This window comes from Narcine bancroftii, chromosome 1, assembly GCF_036971445.1.
Source record: "Narcine bancroftii isolate sNarBan1 chromosome 1, sNarBan1.hap1, whole genome shotgun sequence".
NCBI classification, from domain to species: Eukaryota; Metazoa; Chordata; class Chondrichthyes; order Torpediniformes; family Narcinidae; genus Narcine; species Narcine bancroftii.
Genome location: NC_091469.1, coordinates 449,741,840 through 449,764,714, shown reverse-complemented (window position 1 = coordinate 449,764,714; position 22,875 = coordinate 449,741,840). Strand labels below are relative to the sequence as shown.

The following is a 22,875-nucleotide window of genomic DNA, read 5'->3' as shown; positions in this document are numbered from 1 at the left end:
GGTGGTGCCAGAGGGAGAGAAGTCAAAAGGGACAATGGGGAGTAACTGAGTCCGAGCAGCAGCAAGATCCAGGTCTGAGGGAAGAACAGGTGATGGAAAATCAACCCCCCCCCCACCCCCTGGCCAACAGACCAGGTAATGGGAAGCCCTCCGGGAGCCGAGTTGATGCAGAGGGTCCAGATGATGGGAAGCAGAACAGCAGGACCCAGGGACAAGACAACAGGAAGCAGCCCAACGGCAGCCGAGCTGAGCTGGAAGGAGGCAGATAAGGGCACAGCAAAGCCTGGTGGGCTGAGCCTCAGGCCACTGAGGAGCGAACACAGAAAAGCAGAGCCAGGGAGTCCAATGGATGAAAGAGGGAAGTGAAGAGCCAGACTCGGAGTGCCTAGTACCAGGCAGAAGAGCTGGAAGGAGCCTCAGGTTTTATAACGAGAACCTCTTGTTGTTTTTAAGAGGGATCAATGGCTGTCTTTATTACCCATAATCCCCCACGTAGCTAGAACCACTCTGTGTTGCGCTGGTACTGAGAGAGTAGTTCTAGCTGTGTGGGGGGATTATGGGTAATGAAGACAGCCATTGCTCCTGCATTGAGCCGCTGCGGAGTGGCCCCGAAGTGGCGCTCCGGTGAGTTCCAGCAGTACTGGACCCCTGGAAGTAAGTAAGTTTTAACAGGGATGGGGGACACAATTTCAGTGCTTGCCATAGGCCGCTTTGCCTTCTCAGCACACAAGTCCAGAAGCTGTCTCCCAACTCAGCTGCGCATAAAGGGACCACAGGATCTGCCTTTTTGGTCATTACCATAAAAGGTAAAATCGCCTTTTTTTAAAAACTTCAGCTGGTTACAATGCAGGGTTTCACCATAAAACGGTCTAGAATTAAAGTTGCAGGAGCTTACCCCTCTTTATGCTTGTTGTTAGTACAAGAACCACAACCTGATCACCTTGCCCATCAGAATAATTTCTTTGACCACTGAAATACCTGTCAGCTTCCTGATTTACAAATTCCCTAGTCTGTCTTTTTATCCACAACATTAATACGAACTACAAATTGCTCAGAGTCCAGTTCAGAAACACCCCAAATATGTCAACCTGGCTCATTTACTCCAGCTCTTTTGGCTAGTAGTCATTCCATTTTTTTGTTTGTTTTATCAGTACAAATAAAATGCTGGTTTAAAAGAAAACAAATAATGAGCACATGTCCAAGAAGTCATAAGATTCAATGTATTGTTATGTGATAAAACAGTGTCACATTTCATGAAATTGCTCTTGCCTGCTGTACGGCAGACAGATTTGCCATCAGCAGAAATTGTCTGAAGCACCTCTTACAGTCAGAGAAATAGAAGCAAAAGAGAGTTCTCTCCAAAATCACTGAATTTGCCTCCAGTGCTCCTCCAGCCTCCACAACCACACAGCGTCCAGTCCAAACCATTGGCAACCTGAGCTCCAGATCTGAACCTCCGACATAATCAGGAACCCTTCAACGCCCTCTCGCTTCCCAGTTCTGAAACCTGGTACCCCTTAAGCCAGTTTCAAGCCAGTCCCCAGCAGCCCACAGCCTCCATAGGTTCCTCGTCTTGAGTCACCAGCAACCCACTGCATGCGTGGGGATTTCAGCCTTAGAGTCCCTCAATAGTCATCGTACCATGGGTTGTCTCCTCTGCTTCTCCTTCCTAGACGGGGGATGGTCTCTCTTTTTTCTGGTGCCCTATGCCTGTCCTTCACTCCCCTAGAGTCTGCATCCCCTTGTGGCAGCTGCCGATTAGAGGCACTGCCATCTGGGGCGCAGACCATATGGTTGAAAGATTTTAAATAAAACTACCGTCGGCACCTTTAACGGGCTAGTCAAAGCCTGTACGGAGCTGACGACAGTTAACTGGGCGGATGGACCCCACGGGAGTGCTGCATCTCCTCTTTTCACTCTCAGTATGTCCTCACCAGTGGCATCGCTGCTGTTACAGTGGCTCCCTTTACAAATGTCAATTAGCACACCAACTTCTACTTGCATTTGTGACAGATGTTCTGCTTGTATTGTATATAGATATGTTTTTGGGAGAAAAATTGGGGCAGGTTTTTTAGTGTGGGTCACATACAAACACTTTAAAACTGATCTTATTTAAAATACTGGAGCTCTGCTCATGCTAGACAGGCCTGCAACAAGAGCCTTTGCAAATTGGAGGGTGCCCAATAGACTTTTGGCAACAGATGAAATAACTTGTTGGAGCCACATTCTGTCTGGAATGGAATTTGTTTTCTGGGAGGGCCAAGTGGTTTTGCAAGTAGAGAGAGTCCAAGAAGCTTTTTCTGTGTGTGTGAGAGAGAGAGAGAGAGAGAGAGAGAGAGAGAGAGAGAGAGAGAAGCAAGCTCTAGAACAGGACAAGCTGGCAAGCTTGTGGAAAAACCCCATTTGGAAGGTTGTGAGTGCTTAGTTCAGCATGGCCAAAGCCCTTTTGGTTCATGCAAGAGGACTGGCTGCCTAATATTTCATTTAAAATAAGGGAAACAAAAAGGAACTCTGTGGTGACCTGAAAGAAAGAGGTTATCATCTGGAAAATCCTGAGGGGCCAAGTTTATTCGGCAAGATGCTGAAGTGGCTGGTTACAAGGAATCAGTTGTGTGTCCAGGAACAAATTTCTCTCTGAAAACTGACAAGAACCTTCCTGAGCGGTAACCATTTACCTTTCAAGCATCAAAGCCTGGTGAACTTTCTACATGTTAAATTCTGTGCACAGTATAAGAATTGCCTGCAACCAGTAAACTTGAAGGAATGAGAAGTGAGATTGGACTGTAAATCAAAAAACTTTTCTGAACTTACACACATATTACATACACATGTGCTTAGATTATGTTAGTTTAAGAAGTCAATAGGGATGTTAAAGTTTGATTCTATTTTCATGTTTAAAGATAATTAAAAGCAACTTTTGTTTAAGTAACCATTTGCCTTGGTGAATATCTATTGGGTTTTGGGGTCCTCTGGGCTTGTAACACATTTCAGACTTCTATTTGCATTATGTTTATTTTATGGATCCATCTCTGCCATTCTTCCAAAGATGGCATTATCACAACAGTCTGACACTGAGTTTCAACAATTTTGATCCTCTTTCCAACTTGAGTTTTCCAGTCCAGTTTTCTGTATTTATTGTCATGAACAAGTCATGATATTTGGTGTTTTGTGGCAGCATCACAGTGCAAACATTCATATCATGAACCATCTTAAAACTGCATCAAAAGTAAGGAATTGTCTTTGCTTAATTGGTCATTCAGAAATCTGATGGCAGTGGGGAAGAAGCTGTCACTGTGCCACTAAGGTGTCCTTGATGGGAGTCAAGGCCCCCTCTCGCGTAGGTGTCCTTGATGGGAGTCAAGGCCCCCTCTCGCGTAGGTGTCCTTGATGGGAGTCAAGGCCCCCTCTCGCGTAGGTGTCCTTGATGGGAGTCAAGGCCCCCTCTCGCGTAGGTGTCCTTGATGGGAGTCAAGGCCCCCTCTCGCGTAGGTGTCCTTGATGGGAGTCAAGGCCCCCTCTCGCGTAGGTGTCCTTGATGGGAGTCAAGGCCCCCTCTCGCGTAGGTGTCCTTGATGGGAGTCAAGGCCCCCTCTCGCGTAGGTGTCCTTGATGGGAGTCAAGGCCCCCTCTCGCGTAGGTGTCCTTGATGGGAGTCAAGGCCCCCTCTCGCGTAGGTGTCCTTGATGGGAGTCAAGGTCCCCTCTCGCGTAGGTGTCCTTGATGGGAGTCAAGGCCCCCTCTCGCGTAGGTGTCCTTGATGGGAGTCAAGGCCCCCTCTCGCGTAGGTGTCCTTGATGGGAGTCAAGGCCCCCTCTCGCGTAGGTGTCCTTGATGGGAGTCAAGGCCCCCTCTCGCGTAGGTGTCCTTGATGGGAGTCAAGGCCCCCTCTCGCGTAGGTGTCCTTGATGGGAGTCAAGGCCCCCTCTCGCGTAGGTGTCCTTGATGGGAGTCAAGGCCCCCTCTCGCGTAGGTGTCCTTGATGGGAGTCAAGGCCCCCTCTCGCGTAGGTGTCCTTGATGGGAGTCAAGGCCCCCTCTCGCGTAGGTGTCCTTGATGGGAGTCAAGGCCCCCTCTCGCGTAGGTGTCCTTGATGGGAGTCAAGGCCCCCTCTCGCGTAGGTGTCCTTGATGGGAGTCAAGGCCCCCTCTCGCGTAGGTGTCCTTGATGGGAGTCAAGGCCCCCTCTCGCGTAGGTGTCCTTGATGGGAGTCAAGGCCCCCTCTCGCGTAGGTGTCCTTGATGGGAGTCAAGGCCCCCTCTCGCGTAGGTGTCCTTGATGGGAGTCAAGGCCCCCTCTCGCGTAGGTGTCCTTGATGGGAGTCAAGGCCCCCTCTCGCGTAGGTGTCCTAGATGGGAGTCAAGGCCCCCTCTCGCGTAGGTGTCCTTGATGGGAGTCAAGGCCCCCTCTCGCGTAGGTGTCCTTGATGGGAGTCAAGGCCCCCTCTCGCGTAGGTGTCCATGATGGGAGTCAAGGCCCCCTCTCGCGTAGGTGTCCTTGATGGGAGTCAAGGCCCCCTCTCGCGTAGGTGTCCTTGATGGGAGTCAAGGCCCCCTCTCGCGTAGGTGTCCTAGATGGGAGTCAAGGCCCCCTCTCGCGTAGGTGTCCTAGATGGGAGTCAAGGCCCCCTCTCGCGTAGGTGTCCTTGATGGGAGTCAAGGCCCCCTCTCGCGTAGGTGTCCTTGATGGGAGTCAAGGCCCCCTCTCGCGTAGGTGTCCTTGATGGGAGTCAAGGCCCCCTCTCGCGTAGGTGTCCTTGATGGGAGTCAAGGCCCCCTCTCGCGTAGGTGTCCTTGATGGGAGTCAAGGCCCCCTCTCGCGTAGGTGTCCTTGATGGGAGTCAAGGCCCCCTCTCGCGTAGGTGTCCTTGAAGGGAGTCAAGGCCCCCTCTCGCGTAGGTGTCCTTGATGGGAGTCAAGGCCCCCTCTCGCGTAGGTGTCCTTGATGGGAGTCAAGGCCCCCTCTCGCGTAGGTGTCCTTGATGGGTGTCAAGGCCCCCTCTCGCGTAGGTGTCCTTGATGGGGGTCAAGGCCCCCTCTCGCGTAGGTGTCCTAGATGGGGGTCAAGGCCCCCTCTCGCGTAGGTGTCCTTGATGGGGGTCAAGGCCCCCTCTCGCGTAGGTGTCCTTGATGGGAGTCAAGGCCCCCTCTCGCGTAGGTGTCCATGATGGGAGTCAAGGCCCCCTCTCGCGTAGGTGTCCTTGATGGGAGTCAAGGCCCCCTCTCGCGTAGGTGTCCATGATGGGAGTCAAGGCCCCCTCTCGCGTAGGTGTCCTTGATGGGAGTCAAGGCCCCCTCTCGCGTAGGTGTCCTTGATGGGAGTCAAGGCCCCCTCTCGCGTAGGTGTCCTAGATGGGAGTCAAGGCCCCCTCTCGCGTAGGTGTCCTAGATGGGAGTCAAGGCCCCCTCTCGCGTAGGTGTCCTAGATGGGAGTCAAGGCCCCCTCTCGCGTAGGTGTCCTAGATGGGAGTCAAGGCCCCCTCTCGCGTAGGTGTCCTTGATGGGAGTCAAGGCCCCCTCTCGCGTAGGTGTCCTTGATGGGAGTCAAGGCCCCCTCTCGCGTAGGTGTCCTTGATGGGAGTCAAGGCCCCCTCTCGCGTAGGTGTCCTTGATGGGAGTCAAGGCCCCCTCTCGCGTAGGTGTCCTTGATGGGAGTCAAGGCCCCCTCTCGCGTAGGTGTCCTTGATGGGAGTCAAGGCCCCCTCTCGCGTAGGTGTCCTTGATGGGAGTCAAGGCCCCCTCTCGCGTAGGTGTCCTTGATGGGAGTCAAGGCCCCCTCTCGCGTAGGTGTCCTTGATGGGAGTCAAGGCCCCCTCTCGCGTAGGTGTCCTTGATGGGAGTCAAGGCTCCCTCTCGCGTAGGTGTCCAAGATGGGAGTCAAGGCCCCCTCTCGCGTAGGTGTCCTTGATGGGAGTCAAGGCCCCCTCTCGCGTAGGTGTCCTTGATGGGAGTCAAGGCCCCCTCTCGCGTAGGTGTCCATGATGGGAGTCAAGGCCCCCTCTCGCGTAGGTGTCCTTGATGGGAGTCAAGGCCCCCTCTCGCGTAGGTGTCCATGATGGGAGTCAAGGCCCCCTCTCGCGTAGGTGTCCTTGATGGGAGTCAAGGCCCCCTCTCGCGTAGGTGTCCTTGATGGGAGTCAAGGCCCCCTCTCGCGTAGGTGTCCTTGATGGGAGTCAAGGCCCCCTCTCGCGTAGGTGTCCATGATGGGAGTCAAGGCCCCCTCTCGCGTAGGTGTCCTTGATGGGAGTCAAGGCCCCCTCTCGCGTAGGTGTCCATGATGGGAGTCAAGGCCCCCTCTCGCGTAGGTGTCCTTGATGGGAGTCAAGGCCCCCTCTCGCGTAGGTGTCCTTGATGGGAGTCAAGGCCCCCTCTCGCGTAGGTGTCCTTGATGGGAGTCAAGGCCCCCTCTCGCGTAGGTGTCCTTGATGGGAGTCAAGGCCCCCTCTCGCGTAGGTGTCCTAGATGGGAGTCAAGGCCCCCTCTCGCGTAGGTGTCCTTGATGGGAGTCAAGGCCCCCTCTCGCGTAGGTGTCCATGATGGGAGTCAAGGCCCCCTCTCGCGTAGGTGTCCTTGATGGGAGTCAAGGCCCCCTCTCGCGTAGGTGTCCTTGATGGGAGTCAAGGCCCCTTCTCGCGTAGGTGTCCTAGATGGGAGTCAAGGCCCCCTCTCGCGTAGGTGTCCTAGATGGGAGTCAAGGCCCCCTCTCGCGTAGGTGTCCTTGATGGGAGTCAAGGCCCCCTCTCGCGTAGGTGTCCTTGATGGGAGTCAAGGCCCCCTCTCGCGTAGGTGTCCTTGATGGGAGTCAAGGCCCCCTCTCGCGTAGGTGTCCTTGATGGGAGTCAAGGCCCCCTCTCGCGTAGGTGTCCTTGATGGGAGTCAAGGCCCCCTCTCGCGTAGGTGTCCTTGATGGGAGTCAAGGCCCCCTCTCGCGTAGGTGTCCATGATGGGAGTCAAGGCCCCCTCTCGCGTAGGTGTCCTTGATGGGAGTCAAGGCCCCCTCTCGCGTAGGTGTCCTTGATGGGAGTCAAGGCCCCCTCTCGCGTAGGTGTCCTAGATGGGAGTCAAGGCCCCCTCTCGCGTAGGTGTCCTAGATGGGAGTCAAGGCCCCCTCTCGCGTAGGTGTCCTAGATGGGAGTCAAGGCCCCCTCTCGCGTAGGTGTCCTTGATGGGAGTCAAGGCCCCCTCTCGCGTAGGAGTCCTTGATGGGAGTCAAGGCCCCCTCTCGCGTAGGTGTCCATGATGGGAGTCAAGGCCCCCTCTCGCGTAGGTGTCCTTGATGGGAGTCAAGGCCCCCTCTCGCGTAGGTGTCCTTGATGGGAGTCAAGGCCCCCTCTTGCGTAGGTGTCCTTGATGGGAGTCAAGGCCCCCTCTCGCGTAGGTGTCCTTGATGGGAGTCAAGGCCCCCTCTCGCGTAGGTGTCCTAGATGGGAGTCAAGGCCCCCTCTCGCGTAGGTGTCCTTGATGGGAGTCAAGGCCCCCTCTCGCGTAGGTGTCCTAGATGGGAGTCAAGGCCCCCTCTCGCGTAGGTGTCCTAGATGGGAGTCAAGGCCCCCTCTCGCGTAGGTGTCCTAGATGGGAGTCAAGGCCCCCTCTCGCGTAGGTGTCCTTGATGGGAGTCAAGGCCCCCTCTCGCGTAGGAGTCCTTGATGGGAGTCAAGGCCCCCTCTCGCGTAGGTGTCCATGATGGGAGTCAAGGCCCCCTCTCGCGTAGGTGTCCTTGATGGGAGTCAAGGCCCCCTCTCGCGTAGGTGTCCTTGATGGGAGTCAAGGCCCCCTCTCGCGTAGGTGTCCTTGATGGGAGTCAAGGCCCCCTCTCGCGTAGGTGTCCTTGATGGGATTGAAACTGCAAGTGGTGTTTCTGATGATACCATGTGGAAACTGTGACCAAGAAACATTTTGGGTTAAAACAAACCGGGTTCTGCCCCCAACACGCCCGAACTTCACGAGATTACTGCACTCTTGCTCTCAACGGTCTCGGTCCCAGTCCCCCTCCAGCTCCCGTGCCCACCGGGCCCAGGACTCGCCTTGACTGCGTACACCTTATTCTCGGGGTGCTTCTTCCGAGCCAGGTACACTTTGCCGAACGCCCCGCGGCTGATGGGCTTGATGATGACGAAGTCCTCGATGCTGGGGGCTGCCGGCACCTTGAGCGCCTTCGCGTTCCTGCCCGGGCCGGCCGGACTCGCGTCACCGGTGCGGGGGACCTCCATCTCCCAATCGGATCCCACGGATCATTCCCCGCCGGTCCAGCGGAACGCGCTCCTCCTCCCGGGTCGAACGCGCCGGCGCCCGCCTCGCGGCTGCTCTCCGGAGCGTTTTCAAAAGTCCCGCCGGGGGTCCTTCGACAAACGGCTCGCTTCTGGTCGACTTCGCGCCTCGATGAGATGTCGGGCTGCAATCAGTCCCCGGTGTTCATGGTGGAATGCTCATTGATGACTCTGATTCCATTGATGGAAGATTTGTAGTTCGTTCCGTGGGTTTTGGGAAGTGGAATCAGGCACGACTGAAGCTGCCTCAGTGGGTCCTGAGGACGGGGTCGACTCCGTGTTCCTCGGCGTGTTCTGGTTAAATCACGGAAGCGGGACGGACGGCGTTGAGTGGTCCGACGCTTGTCGCTTCAACATCGATGGGGAAGCTGATCCCCCCAACCTCCAATTAGATATGTGTATTACACTAGTTCACAGCCGCTTCCGAAGTGCTCAATCGCATAAACAGGGACGGTGCACATTGATCGCCTGCTGGATTGGTCCAGTCACTTGATAGACAGACGCATGGCACGTTTAAAAAGACAGCCAAACGATTAATGATAGTACTTTTGTTGTCTCTAAGAAAATAGCTATATTAAGAGTAGGATTAACAGTTAGTCTTTTAAATATGTTATACATGAAAAGGAAATGATCTGGGAGGGGGCAGGGGTCGAGAGTGGTGAGAGAAAGATGATCATGAAATTGCCACCCCCCTGTTAAATGTGTTTCCTGTAGAAAGACCCCCTTTTTAAAAAAAATGTGTTCCAAGACTCATTTCCTCTTTATTGTTTCTGTTCATTAACGTTAAAACTAACACATTATCTTCTTGATCATTGCCCCGGAGATCCTCCAATTTCTAACCTTTAGAAATGAGGGGGATGGTGATGGTATAGAGCACACATGTCAAACTCAGGCCCGCGGGCCAAATTTGGCTCGTGACATAATTATATTTGGCCTGCAAGATCATATCAAATATGTTTTAGAGCTGGCCCGCTGGCCGCCGTGCCAGTGTAGCGCATGCACAAATCTCAGAATGCTTTGCAAATGCATTGGCGCCGGCCCGTCAGCCCGCTAATCGCCCCCACCTCCTCTCTTTACTTTCCATATAACCATATAACCATAAAACCACTTACAGCACAGAACAGGCCAGTTCGGCCCTACTAGTCCATGCCTTAACAAATTCCCACCCTCCTAGTCCCACTGACCAGCACCCAGTCCATACCCGTCTAGTCCTCTCCTCTCCATGTCTATCCTTCATTAGCATCTGCGACCTGTCGCCTAACTCATATGTAATAAACCCCTTACGAAAAATGGCCAAACCAAAGACAGAAAACAGGACCTTTCAAGACAGGTGGGAGGCAAACTCTGACCCCAGAGTTTGATGAACTTGCATCTAAGAAGAGATGCCAAGAATCTGGTTTAGACCCAGGTGCATCAGAGTAAATCACAGTGTAGCAAGCTAAGCTTGGATTAATATTTTCTTTGGTTAACTTTGGACTGTTCATAGTTGAAAGATTGGATTTTCATTGAAACAAGTTATTTTTTTGACTTGTTGGCTTATGAAAAAAATACATTTAAAAGGAACTTAAAGGCTATAGAGAAATATTATTTATTGAACATTTTATTTCTCATTTGTTAATGCTTCTTCTGGAAAGAGTTTAACCAAAACTATTATTAAACATTTATTTTAATAAGAAAAAGTTTAACATTACATATGTTGAAAGAAGAGAAAACATGCAGATGTTGTTGAAAATTTTCAATAAATATTTAGTTTGGCCCACAACTTAGTCCAAGTTTTTAATTTTGGCCCTCTGTGAATTTGAGTTTGATACCCCTGGTATAGAGGGTAAAGTCACCAGAGGTTGAGGGGAGAAAGGGTTAGAGGTGGAGAAGGAAAGTATATGGGTAAGGGGTTTAAGTTTGGTCTAGTATTTTATGATTTCATCTTTTTTTTCTTTCGTCGAACCTTTTTTTTTACTTGCCCTTCTGGGGCATAAGTCTTTGTTTTATCTTTTCAGGGCTTGTGGGCCTGGTGGGCTGGAATTCACGGCTGGAGAAATAAGGTTGGGCAAGGACGGACAAGAGATGCTGGAGACATAGAGAAAGAGAGAGAGAGAGAGAGCGCCGATTGGAGGATCTCCGGGGCAGTAATCAAGAAGATAATGTGTTAGTTTTAACGTTAATGGTTTGAACAGAAACAATAAAGAGGAAATGAGTCTTGGCACACATTAATAAAGAAGGGGGGAAGATCTGGTCTTTCTTCAGGAAACACATTTAACGGACTGGGAGCACTGAAAATTAAAAAGGGGCTGGGTGGGTCAGGTCATATCTTCCTCGTTCAGTTCACTTGCAAGGGGGGGTGGCAATTTTGATAGGGAAGAGTGTTCTGGTGAGAATGCAGAACATGACCACAGATAAAATGGGAAGATTTGTAATGGTGCACAGTCAGATATATTCGGAATCCTGGACCTTAGTAAATGTATACGCCCCCATTTTGATGATGAAAACTTCATACAGAGCACTTTCCTGAGATTGGCAGAGGGAAAAGAGAATATCCACTTTGGGGGAGATTTTAATTTTTGTCTGGATCCCATCTTAGATAAATTCACAAAGAAAATATCTAAAACAAAAGCGGTGAGGGCTACCATTGGCTATATGAAGGAGCTGAATGTGATAGACGTGTGCAGGGAGAGCATCCAAGGGAGAGGGATTATTCCTTCTACTCAAAACAACATGACTCCTCTTCAAAAATTGACTTTTTCCTGGCTTCAGCCCATATAGAGGGTAGGATCATGGAAGCTGAGTACACAGCAAGACTTCTCTCAGACCATTCACCACTGACACTAACAATAGAAATGCCAGATAAGCAGGATACAGCATACAGATGGCATCTCAATGGGTTGCTGTTAAAGAAGCCAGAGTTTTGCAGTTTTATAAGAACGCAGATAGACATATTTTGCGAGGCCAACTATTCCTCTACTCCAGATAAATTCCTCCTATGAGATACCCTCAAAGCATATTTGAGAGGCCAGATAATTTGGTACACCAAGACAGTGAAGAAAGAATATATGAGAGAGATGGATAAATTGGAACAAGAAATTACTCACAGAAAAGGAGTATCAGAAATCAGGCTCAGAGGACCATTACAGGGCTCTAGAAAACAAGAAAATGAAATATAATACGCTTCAAACCTATAACATAGAAAAGGCCATAATGAGATCAAAACAAAAATACTATGAATTGGAGGGGAGTGTCCAGAAAATCCTCTCTTGGCTGTTGAGGACAGGACAGGCCTCAAGGACGATCACTGCAATTCAAACTGGAAAGAGCAGGACCATGTACAAACCAAAAGAGATTAATGAGACCTTCAGGGTTTATATAAATCAGAACTAACAGGAGAGTCTGATAAAATTAACTTGTTCCTGTCCAAATTAGAGCTTCCAAAATTGGATCCAGAAGAACAGGGTAGCCTAGATCTAACTTTCACGGAGGAAGAGATAGGGAAAGCATTGAACTTGCTGCAGATTAACAAGTCGGATGGGTTTCCACCTGAATTCTATAAGGAATTTAAAAATTACTGATACCCCTCTACATGGAGGTGGTGGATCAGGCAATGAAGACCCATACCCTCCCAGAATCTTTCTGAACAGCAATCATTATGACAATACTTTAAAAAGACAAAGATCCGCTATTGCCGTCCTCCTATAGACCTATTTCACTGTTAAATACAGATTATAAAATACTTGCCAAAGCTCTGGCGAATAGATTGCCCAATCTGCCAAAACTAATTAACAAAGGCCTGGCAGGCTTTGCTAAAGAGATAGGCAACAGACAATATTGGCAGATTGTTGAGTATAATGCATCTGGCACAAACCAGGAATGAGAGGGGTCTGGTTGTGGCCCTGGATGCAGAAAAAGCATTTGATAGGCTGGAGTGGGATTTTCTATTCAAAGTGCTGGAAAAGGCCACTGTACCATACGCCCAAGGCTAAAGTTGTGACCAATGGACAAATCTCTCCAGCATTCCCAATGACAAGATCAAGTAGACAAGGATGCTGCTGTCTCCAGTCCTGTTCATATTGGCCATGGAGCCATTAGCTGAAGCCATGATAGGACCCAGACATTAAAGCTTTTAGAGCAGGCCAGGAAGATCATAAAATCAATTTATTTGCAGATGATGTACTGATATATCTGACAGACCCAGTAAACTTGTTGTCTCGGCTGCACTCTACGTTGTAGGACTATGGGGAGATCTTTGGCTACAAGGTTAATTGGAACAAGAGTGAAATTTTACCACTCACCAAGGGGGACTACAATCAATGTCAGCAAAGCAGTTATTGAAAGTAGCCACAAAATGGGATCAAATATCTAGGAATGAGAATAAATAACAACTTCAATAATTTATACGGGTTGAACTATACCCCCTCGCTAGAAAGGATTGAGAGGGTCTTAAATAGGTGGATGTCCCTGCCAATAACTTTGGTGGGCAGGGTCAGCTGTATTAAAATGAATGTGTTGCCAAGACTTCAGTACATCTTTCAGACACTGCCTGTGGCGTTGCCCCAGGGATTCTTCCAAAATCTTATCTCCCGGGTAAGATTATTCCTATGGAATGGAAAGGTGGGCAGGGTCTCTATGGAAAAATTGACCTGGAATTACAGTCTGGACAGATTAAAATTGCCAGACTTCCAAGAAATACTATTGGGCAGCCCAGTGGAGATACGTCACCTCGTTCTTTGAGGGAGGGGATGTACCATCCTGGGCACAAATTGGCTTGCACATGGTGGAGAAGATGGCAGAAGACTTAATCTGGAAAACCAATATTTAGGTATCAAAGTGGGGCTGTCCCCAAAAACTCCCCTGACTCGAATAGATTAATACCTTTAATGGTACGTAACAAGATCCTGGACACCTGGCGTCAGAATGGCATCAGGTGCATAGAGGACTATTGCAAGCAGATGCAATTTATGTCATTTGAACAACTCAGACAAAAGTATGATTTATCAAACAAGACTTCTACTGCAAACTTCAGATAAGATTTTTCTTACAGGACAAATTAGGTCCACCATGGCCCCGGCAAAATGCAGTGACATAGAGACTGTGATTCGAAGGAGGAACACTCAGAAGTTCATATCGGCAACATATTTCTTACTCCAGTCAGGAGGACCTAAGACGGGCCTTCATAAATCGAGATAGAGGTGGAAGTTGGACTTATGAATAGTTATTGATGAGTGGTGCTGGTCCTGCCTGTGTCGGGCCAGCATGACTATAACTATCAATGCGTGATACAGGCTGGTGCAGTATAATTTTCTGCACCAGCTGTAGATGATGCTGCAAAAATTGAACAGATCAATATCAGAATTATCGGACCAATGTTTTAGGTGTGGCGTCGAGACAGGAACCTTTGTGCATGCAACCTGGACACGTACCAAGGTGAGACCCTTCTGGGTGAAACTCAGCCAAGCCCTACGGAAAATCATAGGTAAAGAATTCCCACAGGACCCTGAGTTGTTCCTGTTGGGGAGCATAATGGCATGAAACTTACAATGAAGCTATCCAAATTCAATTTGTGATGATTGCATTGGCAGTGGCCAGGAAGTGCATAGTGGTTACCTGGAAATCTGACTCCTGCCTGAGCATCACGTGCTGGAACACAGAAATGCAAAGCTGTGTTCCCCTGGAGAAAATCACTTAAAACTTAAGGAAAAAATATGACGCCTTCAAAAAAATTTGGCAGCCATATTTAAATTTTGTGGGAGCATGACTATAGATAGACCATTGTGTCCTGCTGTCCTACCTCACCTGCCCACCCCTCCACCACTTGGGGGGGAGGGGCGTGGGGGGTATGACTCATCCCGACCATGCAAAGTAAAAAAAAATGAAATAGCTTGCACTCTGACCGCCGTGCTGTGACGAACCCTCAAAATCCTCCCATGTGTTTCTCCCCTTTGTTGTGAATGTATTCAGTGTCCTGTGTATGTGTGGTTGCTTATACGTCCAATGTTGAATTTGGGGGTGGGGTGGAAGGGAGATAAAAGGAGCTTGAACTCTATGGAAACTGTATAATATGGATTATTGTAAATTGTTGTCGATACTGATCATGTTAACATTGATGCTAATAATGTTGATAACTGAGTTCAAGACTGGAAAATCATAAAAAAAACAGCCCATGAAGGAAAGTTGCTCATCAGAGACGCAAATGATGATGTGGAAACCAACTGATCTGACAAATAAGCAGTGTCTGCCTGAGCGATAGTTATAGATCACTGCTGGCACTCGATCATTGGGAATGACTATGAAGTAGGATCCTGATTATTCCATTAGGAATTCAATATGGAAATTGATGGCTTTGAGTTTGTTGGAAGTGATGAGTATGCATGACGTATTTTACATTGATCCAAGCCCAATAAGATTGAGCAAAATTCTCTCTTTAGTACTTAATTGTGGGCGCAGTAGCTGGCGCTGACTGCAAGGAAAATCAAACATGGTCAGTTCATGGTGCTTAAATGACTGCCTGGAAAAACATTAGCAAAGATCCAAAGCAGAGCAAATTATGGGCAATGGGTGGCACAGATTTCATGTTAGCGAATATAAAGTTGCAATTGTCTTCAGAAGGGCATTTGTATAAACCAGTCTCCTAAACCCAATTGTTTTTTTTACACAAGAAGTTATAAAATCATCTGCATATTAAAAGCAAACAGAAATGCTTCCAGTTAATGCACCTCCTGTGCTACAGTACTACAACCTGTAAGCTGTATCTTGTTTCTTCAATATACTTCGAGGTTACGTAAAAGTCCGAAAACACTCAAATTTTGTTTTCTGTTAGTTATTCAGGTATCTTCATTCCACTTCTTTCATTGATCTGCTTTAATCCAGATCCGCAAGGCACCTGAAATATTCTAGGATTGATTTGCTCCACTGGGTTACATTGAGATTCGGTATCTGTGATTAAATAACGCGATGAAATCCATTTATAGATTATATTCTCTCTCTCTCTCTCTCACACACACACACAAATGTATATATTATCTATAAATGGATATCATCAAAAGTGGAAAAAGGACAAATATAAAAATAAAGAATGAAACATGGGAAAAATTATGTTCTGGAACTATGAAGAATACAATAACCATATAGCCATAACCATATAACCATTTACGGAGCGGAAACAGGCCATGTTGGCCTTTTGAGTCCGCACCGGTTCACTGATTTTGTGCGCCCTCAAACACAAGGTTATGTATGATACAGAATAATTAGTTGCACAGGTTATATATCACTCCGCAACAATTAAAAGAATGGGATCCAACAATATCGGATAGGTGTTTTCGCTTTAAAAATGAAATGGGAACAACAATACATGCAATTTGGGCATACCAAAAAATCCAGAAATCTTTCTTTTAAGTAACACAAGAAGTAAAGAATTAGGTCTCAAATTGGATAAAGCACAAAAAAAGATACTTTATGATAGCCTTAGCAGTAGCAAAAAAATGTATAATGTCAACTTGGAAAATGGAAGAGAGCCTGAGAATACAGCAACAGTACATGGAAATGAATAAGTGTATTCCATTGGAAAAAATAACATAATTTAAAAAATTAAGTTTTATTGTTTGAACAAATTTGGGAACGATACATGGAACATAACAGAAAGAGCTTGCCTCGGACCTCCATCTCCTAAAATGATAAGAAGACAAAAACGATTAGATTTAGTGTGTAAAAGTAGATGACACATTTTTCTTGTTTGTTTTTTCCTTGAGTGAAGACATTTTATGGTTTTATTGTATATGTTTAATATTTATTGGTTTTGGAGGGGGGTGGGAAGGGGGGGAGAAAATGGGGAAAATGTCACTGTATATTTAATGAGAAAAATTTGTACATATTTTGGTTGATATGGTTCATAGTGTGAGAAATAAATTAAAAAAAAAATAAATGGATATCATCATGTTATTTAATCATAGATACCGATTTTCAAAGTAACCCAGTGGAGTAATTATTGCAAGATAAATGGTATAAATCGACTGTCTGGAAATAATTATGTAGGTTTTAAGGAGAAATCCACTGCTCTTGTTTGGTACAAAATATTGCCAGTAATCTTTATTCTTTGTGTAGCTTCGATTGTGCCTATTTCATAAACCCACTGGTTGGTGTTTACTGGCGATTGAGTCGTTGTACATTTTACTTTACTGTTGAGTTCAAAGTACTAGGCCGGCCTAAATAAAATATGCATTCTTCAGCTCAGTGCTCTTCGCAAGAATAACATTAATTGTTTTTTAAAAACAGCCCGAATTTCAACTACGGAAACAAATTGCTGGAAGTCCATTGTAAAGCAATATCAAATGGTCCAATTTACAAGATGCAACCTGTTTCCCAAGCTGATTATTTGTCAACCTTAGCACAATTCACAATTTACATTTGATTAAATGTAAGAACCATAGCAAATCTTCATGACAATTATTTACTTTATATTCATCGTAATATTTTAGGGCATCTCTTCTGGAACCAATGTGTAAATAATTGTGTTTCCCATTCGCCATCCCCTGCCCCGAATGACCACATCCACAGTCATTAAAGCCCTCTGCAACATCTTCACCCTGTTCGGATACCCCAGTTACATTCACAGTGATGAGGGGGGTCCTCATTTATGAGAGAGGAGTTGTGGCAATATTTCCTTTCCAAGGGTATAGCCATGAGTAGAACCACCATTTAGAACTCTGAGGGAAGAGGCAGGTGGAAAGGGAGAATTGCATGATCTGGACGGCAGTCCTTTTGGCCCTCAGTCAAAAGGGATGCCTGTCTCCCAGTGGCAAGAGGTTCTTCCAGAAGCGCTCCACACCACCAGGTCCCTACTCTGCACAGCAACTAACACACCCCACATGAAAAATTTTTCTCCTTCCCTGTTTGCCTGACGACCCCAGGGCCAGGGTTTCTCCATAAGCAATGATAGGTCCCACAAGGCAGTCCCACTGGTTGAGAAAGTGCACTTCCTACATGTTAAGTATGATCTGGTACGGTACCAGAAGGACAGGTTGACACAGTTTCTTTCGAGACCTGACTCAAGCTGGGGCTCCAGCACAGGAGGTGCACCCACTAGCCCCTGTCAGCAACCAGTCGGCCACAAGGACCACCCAACAAATGACAGTAAACCCACCACAATGGCCCCTTAGGCTGCCACCCCTCCCCCACCCCCACAAACAAGTTCTCCGCCCCCCTCGGAACCGGTACACACAGATACAGTTCAGCCCTCCAATGCTCAGCCTGCCAAACAAGCCATCTTTTTGCAGGAACTAACGACACAGACGGTGTTGCGGTGAACATAGCGCCGGATAAAACCACCAGATCAGCTGAATCTGTGAACTGTTGTGGACTAGACGACCAGTTGCTGATGGATATTGCCCTGCTTCACCCTGCCGGACTTCATCCAAAAATATAAGGGGTGAATATGGTGGAACGTGGTACTGCAGGCATGACCTCGCTGGACTGGGCAGGCTGGCCTGCCTTCTGTACCTGTAGCTCCTCCCGGTAAGATCCGTAATAAAGGCTGATAGCCTTAGTCTCCTCCCTCCATACCTGCCTTGGATGTGAACCAGCAGCATGTAGAGGCATGCCGAGGCTTTCTGGTTAATAAAGCCTGCTTGCTTCGTGTCTGCAGGAGGTCATTGCCTCAGACATCTTCTATAAACCTCCCAACTCCCACAGCTATCTCGACTACACCTCTTCCCACTCTGTCCCCTGTAAAGATTCCATTCCTCTGTCTCCATCGCATCTGCACCCAGGATGAGGACTTCCATGCCAGATCATCAGTGATGTCCTCCTTCTTCAAACAACATGGCTTTCCCTCAACCACCATCAACTTGGCACACATCACATATCCTCCATTACCTGTACATCTGCCCTGGCCCCCTCCGTCCTCATGTGCCACAGAGACAGGATTCCTCTTGTCCTCACCTACCACCTCACCAGTCTCTGCATCCAACACATCCTCCTCCGCCATTTCCACCACCTACTATGTGATCCCACCACCAGTCACATATTCCACTCTCTGCCTTCCACAAGGACTCCTTTGTACACTCTCCCTCCCCACAATCGTCCCCTTTGGTTCTATCCCTGTGACTGCAGATGCTCCATTTGTGCCCACACTTCTCCCATCAGGGCCTCAAACAATTCTTCCAAGTGAAGCAACATTTCACTTGTGAATCACCAGAGGTCATTTACTGAATCCAGTGCTCTCGCTGTGGTCTCCTCTACATTAGAGAGGCTGGACGTAGAAAGGGAGATCACTTTGTTGAGCTTCTTGGTTTGTCCACAGCAATAGTGTGGATCTCCCAGTGGCTAAATTCTCCAGCGCATTCACTTGCCAACATGTCTGTCCATGGTCTCATGTATTGCTAGACTGAGACCACCTGTAAATTGGAAGAACAACACCTCATCTTCGAACTGGGCACCCTTCAACCAGATGGCATTAATATAAACTTCTCTGGCTTTCATTAAGTAACTCCACTCCCACTGCTTCCCCTGTCATCTCTTCATTCTCTGCCCCCATCTGTCCCATGGAGGGAGCGTTGTTGCTCCCGCGGTGGGGGGGGGGGGGGAGAGTTGGGGGCTGCGAACTGCTGCGACTGTGAATGCCACTCCAGTTTGCAGTGACATCTCAATGTTTGAGGCAGCGGGATGTTGCTAAGGGTGGGAGGAACATGGTTGACAGTGTGGTGGCGTCTGATGGGGGAGTGTAACTGACTGGGGGTGGTGATTGCTTGTGGGTGGTGACTAATGGGGGTGGGGTGACTGACAGGGGTGGCGACTAACAGCCGGTGGGGGGGGCAGGTGAGACTTACCGATAGTTCTCGTAAGTGCGTGATGCAGGGATGGGATCCCCTTAAATTGCCAGGTTGGCCATTTAATGGATCGATCCCTGCCCCTATCTGTCCACATAACACCCTGGTTTCTTGCCTAAATCCAGAACCCTTCTGAAGACTACTGTTGAACCCTACCCTTAGTTATGAGCTAATAAAAGTGCTTGTTCTCCCTCCAGTTGTGAGAGCTTTTATTCACGCTACAATTTTATTAGTTTATTCCCTAACGATAGAAATGCTACTGAACCCTGGTATGCTACTGATAGACCCTCTGTTCCCCAACGCGACTGAGGAGTTCACATACTGGCTAGACTGCTTCCGGGCCTACCTGAATACGACCAGACATTTTCCACTCCGATGAACTCAGGAGATCCGCACTCGTTTTGAGGGTAGGAACAAAAGGGTATGAAGTCATCAGGGACTGCTCTACATATAATGCTGTCATCGAGGTGTTGAAGGCTAGGTACCTGAAGTCACAGAACGAGGTCCTAATGAGGCACAGACTTGCTCTATGTCATCAGCGGCCAGGAGAGACCATCGACGACTACCTGCAGGATCTGTGGACATTTGTTAAGAAGAGCAGGTACAAAGTAGTTATGGGCCAAGTTCATGAGGAAGAACAGATCCAGGACATTCTAGTTGCAGGGGTCCGCTCGAGGTACATGAGACAGCGACTACTTAAGTTGGGCAAGAAGGACCTGACTAGTCACATCAAGCTGGTCAAATCATTGGAACAGGCCAAGCTCGAGAACAACAACCTCGAAGCCAGCAAGCTTGCCCACCCAGATGAGCCCTTGCAAGGTCCAACTGCTCCCCCTATCTCTACCTCTGCCCTAAAGGCTGCTGCTTCCCATTCCATGTCAGGGAGTGCTTTTTTTTGCAGCAAGTCCCAACTTCCCCAATCTCATTGCACAGCAAAAGATTGTGTGTGTTCCAGCTGTGGTAAGGAAGGACATTGGGTGAGGTTTTGTCACGTGAGGGGAAGCCCAGTGGTCCACGACCTGAACCGTTCCCGGATCTGATTCCAGCCCCAAGCTGTCTGCCCTGAATTCACCCAAACCCGCTTGCTGTGCGACATGCCAACAGAGGGTGGTGGTGAGGAAATGGCGAGAAAAGGCTCCGTGGCCATCTTGCCATGACCCAAATTTAAATTCAGCGCCGTCATCCTCAGAGGAAGGAGGTCTGCCATTTTGCCGTGCCACGAAGTCGACATCATCTTACCCACACAGGGCAACCCAGGACAGTGGGGGACACTCAAGTGAAGAGCTCCACAGGGAGCTAGCCTCGATGGTCCTAGATCAGGACAGACCTCACCAGCTCAACAACTCTAAAGTGACTGTAAAGGTAAACGGACATTCCACCAGATGCCTTATTGAGAGTTTCATAGACTCACAGACTGCAAAAATCTAATTCAAAGATGTATCCTTCTAATTACCGCATATTTCTCACATCTCATTCGCCTTCTACGCATGTACAAAAACAATGTATATTACATCTGTCATTCGAAGGTGGGGAATTCAGTAAATTTCAGTTGTATATTCTTGATGAAATGTGTGCTCCGGTGATGTTGGGTCTGGATTTCCTGTGTCACTTTAAAAGCGGGACATCAGTATTCTGGTCCTCTCCCCCCGTAACAGTCCGGAACGGAGGGCCCCTAAAATCAGAACCCACAAGCAGCCTCTTCACGCTGAATATCGACCCCTCCCCCTTCTCGAATCTGTCCAGACTGCAAGCTCATAGCTACGAAGAGCAGGAGGTACAGCTCAGCAGACCGAGAGTTTATAAAGTCGGTGTCCCAGCGTCTGCTAGAGGAGGATATAATTGAGCCTAGCACCAGCCTGTGGAGAGCTCAAGTGGTAGTTGTTAAGGGGGAAAACAAGTCCAGGCTAGACAATGACTATAGCCAAACCATTAATCGGTATATACGTCTGGATGCATACCCACTCCCTCGAATTTTGGACATGGTGAATGATATCGTGCAGTATTGTGTCTATTCAACCATCAACCTGAAAGTTGCCTATCACCAGCTGCCAATCCATTCTGAGGACCATCCATATATACGTCATTTGAGACTAACGGTTGTCTCTATCAATTCTGGAGGGTCCCTTTCGGTATAACTAACAGGGTTTCTACCTTTCAGAGGCAGATTGACAGAATGATGGATGAGTATAGGTTGAAGGCTACCTTCCCCTACCTCAATAACATCACCATCTGTGGCCACACTTTGGAAGACCATGACACCAACCTCCAGAACTTTCTCCATGCGACGAGAGCCCTTAACTTCACTTATAACTCTGACAAGTACGTGTTCAGGACTAAACATCTGGCTATTCTTGGCTACGTGGTGGAGAATGGCAACTTTAGTTCTGATCCCAATAGGATGTGCCCCGTTAGAGCTCCCCATCCCCAGGACCACAAAGGTTTTGAGGAAATGCCTGGGGTTTTTCTCATATTATGCCCAGTGGATCCCTCAATACACTGATAAGGTTCACCCCCTCTTAAAAGTCACTAACTTCACCCTCTCGGCTGAAGCCCAAATGGCTTTTAACTACCTCCAAAGCCACATAGCGAAAGCTGCCATGCATGTGGTGGACGAGAATGTATCTTTTGAAGTGAAAAGCATCGTTTCAGACATAGCCCTGGCTACTACCCTCAATCAGGTGGGCTGGCTGTTTGAATTTTTTTCCACAGACTTTACAAGGGCACGAGCTCCAGAACCCATTGGTGGAAAGGAGGCTCAAGCCATCGGAGAAGCCATAAGGCACTGGAGATACTACCTAGCTGGTAGAAAATTTACACTCCTCACTGACCAGTGCTTGGTTGCATTCATGTTCAGTAACATCAAGAGGGGAAAAATCAAGAATAACAAAATTACTAGGTAGAGGATCGAACTCTCCACCTACAATTATGATATCACCAGGAGCTCTTAATGACCCTCCAGATGTCTTGTCCAGAGGAACCTGTGCCTCTGCACACACTGGCCAACTGCAGTCTACGCATAATGAGCTCTGCCATCCAGAGGTCACCCCCCATGGCTCATTTTGTCAAAGCTTGCAATCTGCCCTACTCTGCAGAAGACGTCAGGAAATGACCAGGTTTTGCCAGGTCTGCGCAGAGTCCAAGCCGCACTTCTATCACCCCGCAAAAGTGCACCTGATCAAGTCATCCAGGCCCTTCGAACGGCTCAGCACTGATTTTAAGGGACCTCTCCCCTCCATGAACGGGAAAACCTTCTTCTTATTTGTCATTGACCAGTACTCCTGCTTCCCATTTGCCATTCCATGCACAGACATGTCCACTTTGTCTGTTTTGAAGGCCTTAGATTCAATTTTCACTCTGTTCGATAATCCCAGCTATATTGATAGGGACCAGGGCTCATCTTTTATGAGTGACGAGCTGCGTCAGTACCTGCTGTCGAGGAGCATCACGTCCAGAAGAACTACCAGCTACAATCCCCAGGGGAACAGGCAGGTTGAAAAGAATGCCACGGTCTGGAATGCCGTCAAACTGGCCCTGAAGTCAAAAGGCCTTCCAGACTCATGCTGGCAGGATGCCCTCCCCATCGTGCTCCACTCTATCCGGTCGCTCCTATGTACCGCAACCAACGCTACTCCTCATGAGTTTCTATTCACCTTTGAAAGAAGGTCGACATTGAGAACTACACTCCCAGTCTGGCTCACTACTCCTAATCCAGTCCTTTTAAGAAGCACATAAGGAGAAGCAAGACCAAACCCCTGGAGGAAGGGGTGAAATTGCTCCATGCCTATGGCAGGGAGGACACTATCT

At 48.4% G+C, this 22,875-nt stretch overlaps 1 protein-coding gene across 5 annotated transcripts in view; it reads right to left on the bottom strand.

Moving 5' to 3' along the window:
• Positions 1 to 22,875, bottom strand: part of mastl (microtubule associated serine/threonine kinase-like) — a 98,305-nt gene that overhangs the window by 74,407 nt on the left and 1,023 nt on the right. For 2 of the 5 annotated variants that reach the window (XM_069914544.1, XM_069914546.1), the window contains exon 2: positions 19,418 to 19,646. The exons of 1 other annotated variant lie outside the window; for it this stretch is intronic. In XM_069914544.1, coding sequence (XP_069770645.1) covers positions 19,418 to 19,534 — 117 coding nt within the window. In that variant the 5' untranslated portion in view covers positions 19,535 to 19,646. Of the gene's footprint in view, positions 1 to 8,020; positions 8,358 to 19,417; positions 19,647 to 22,875 lie in introns of those variants that run through there. 2 more of the 5 variants (XM_069914543.1, XM_069914548.1) reach the window with 2 other exon arrangements.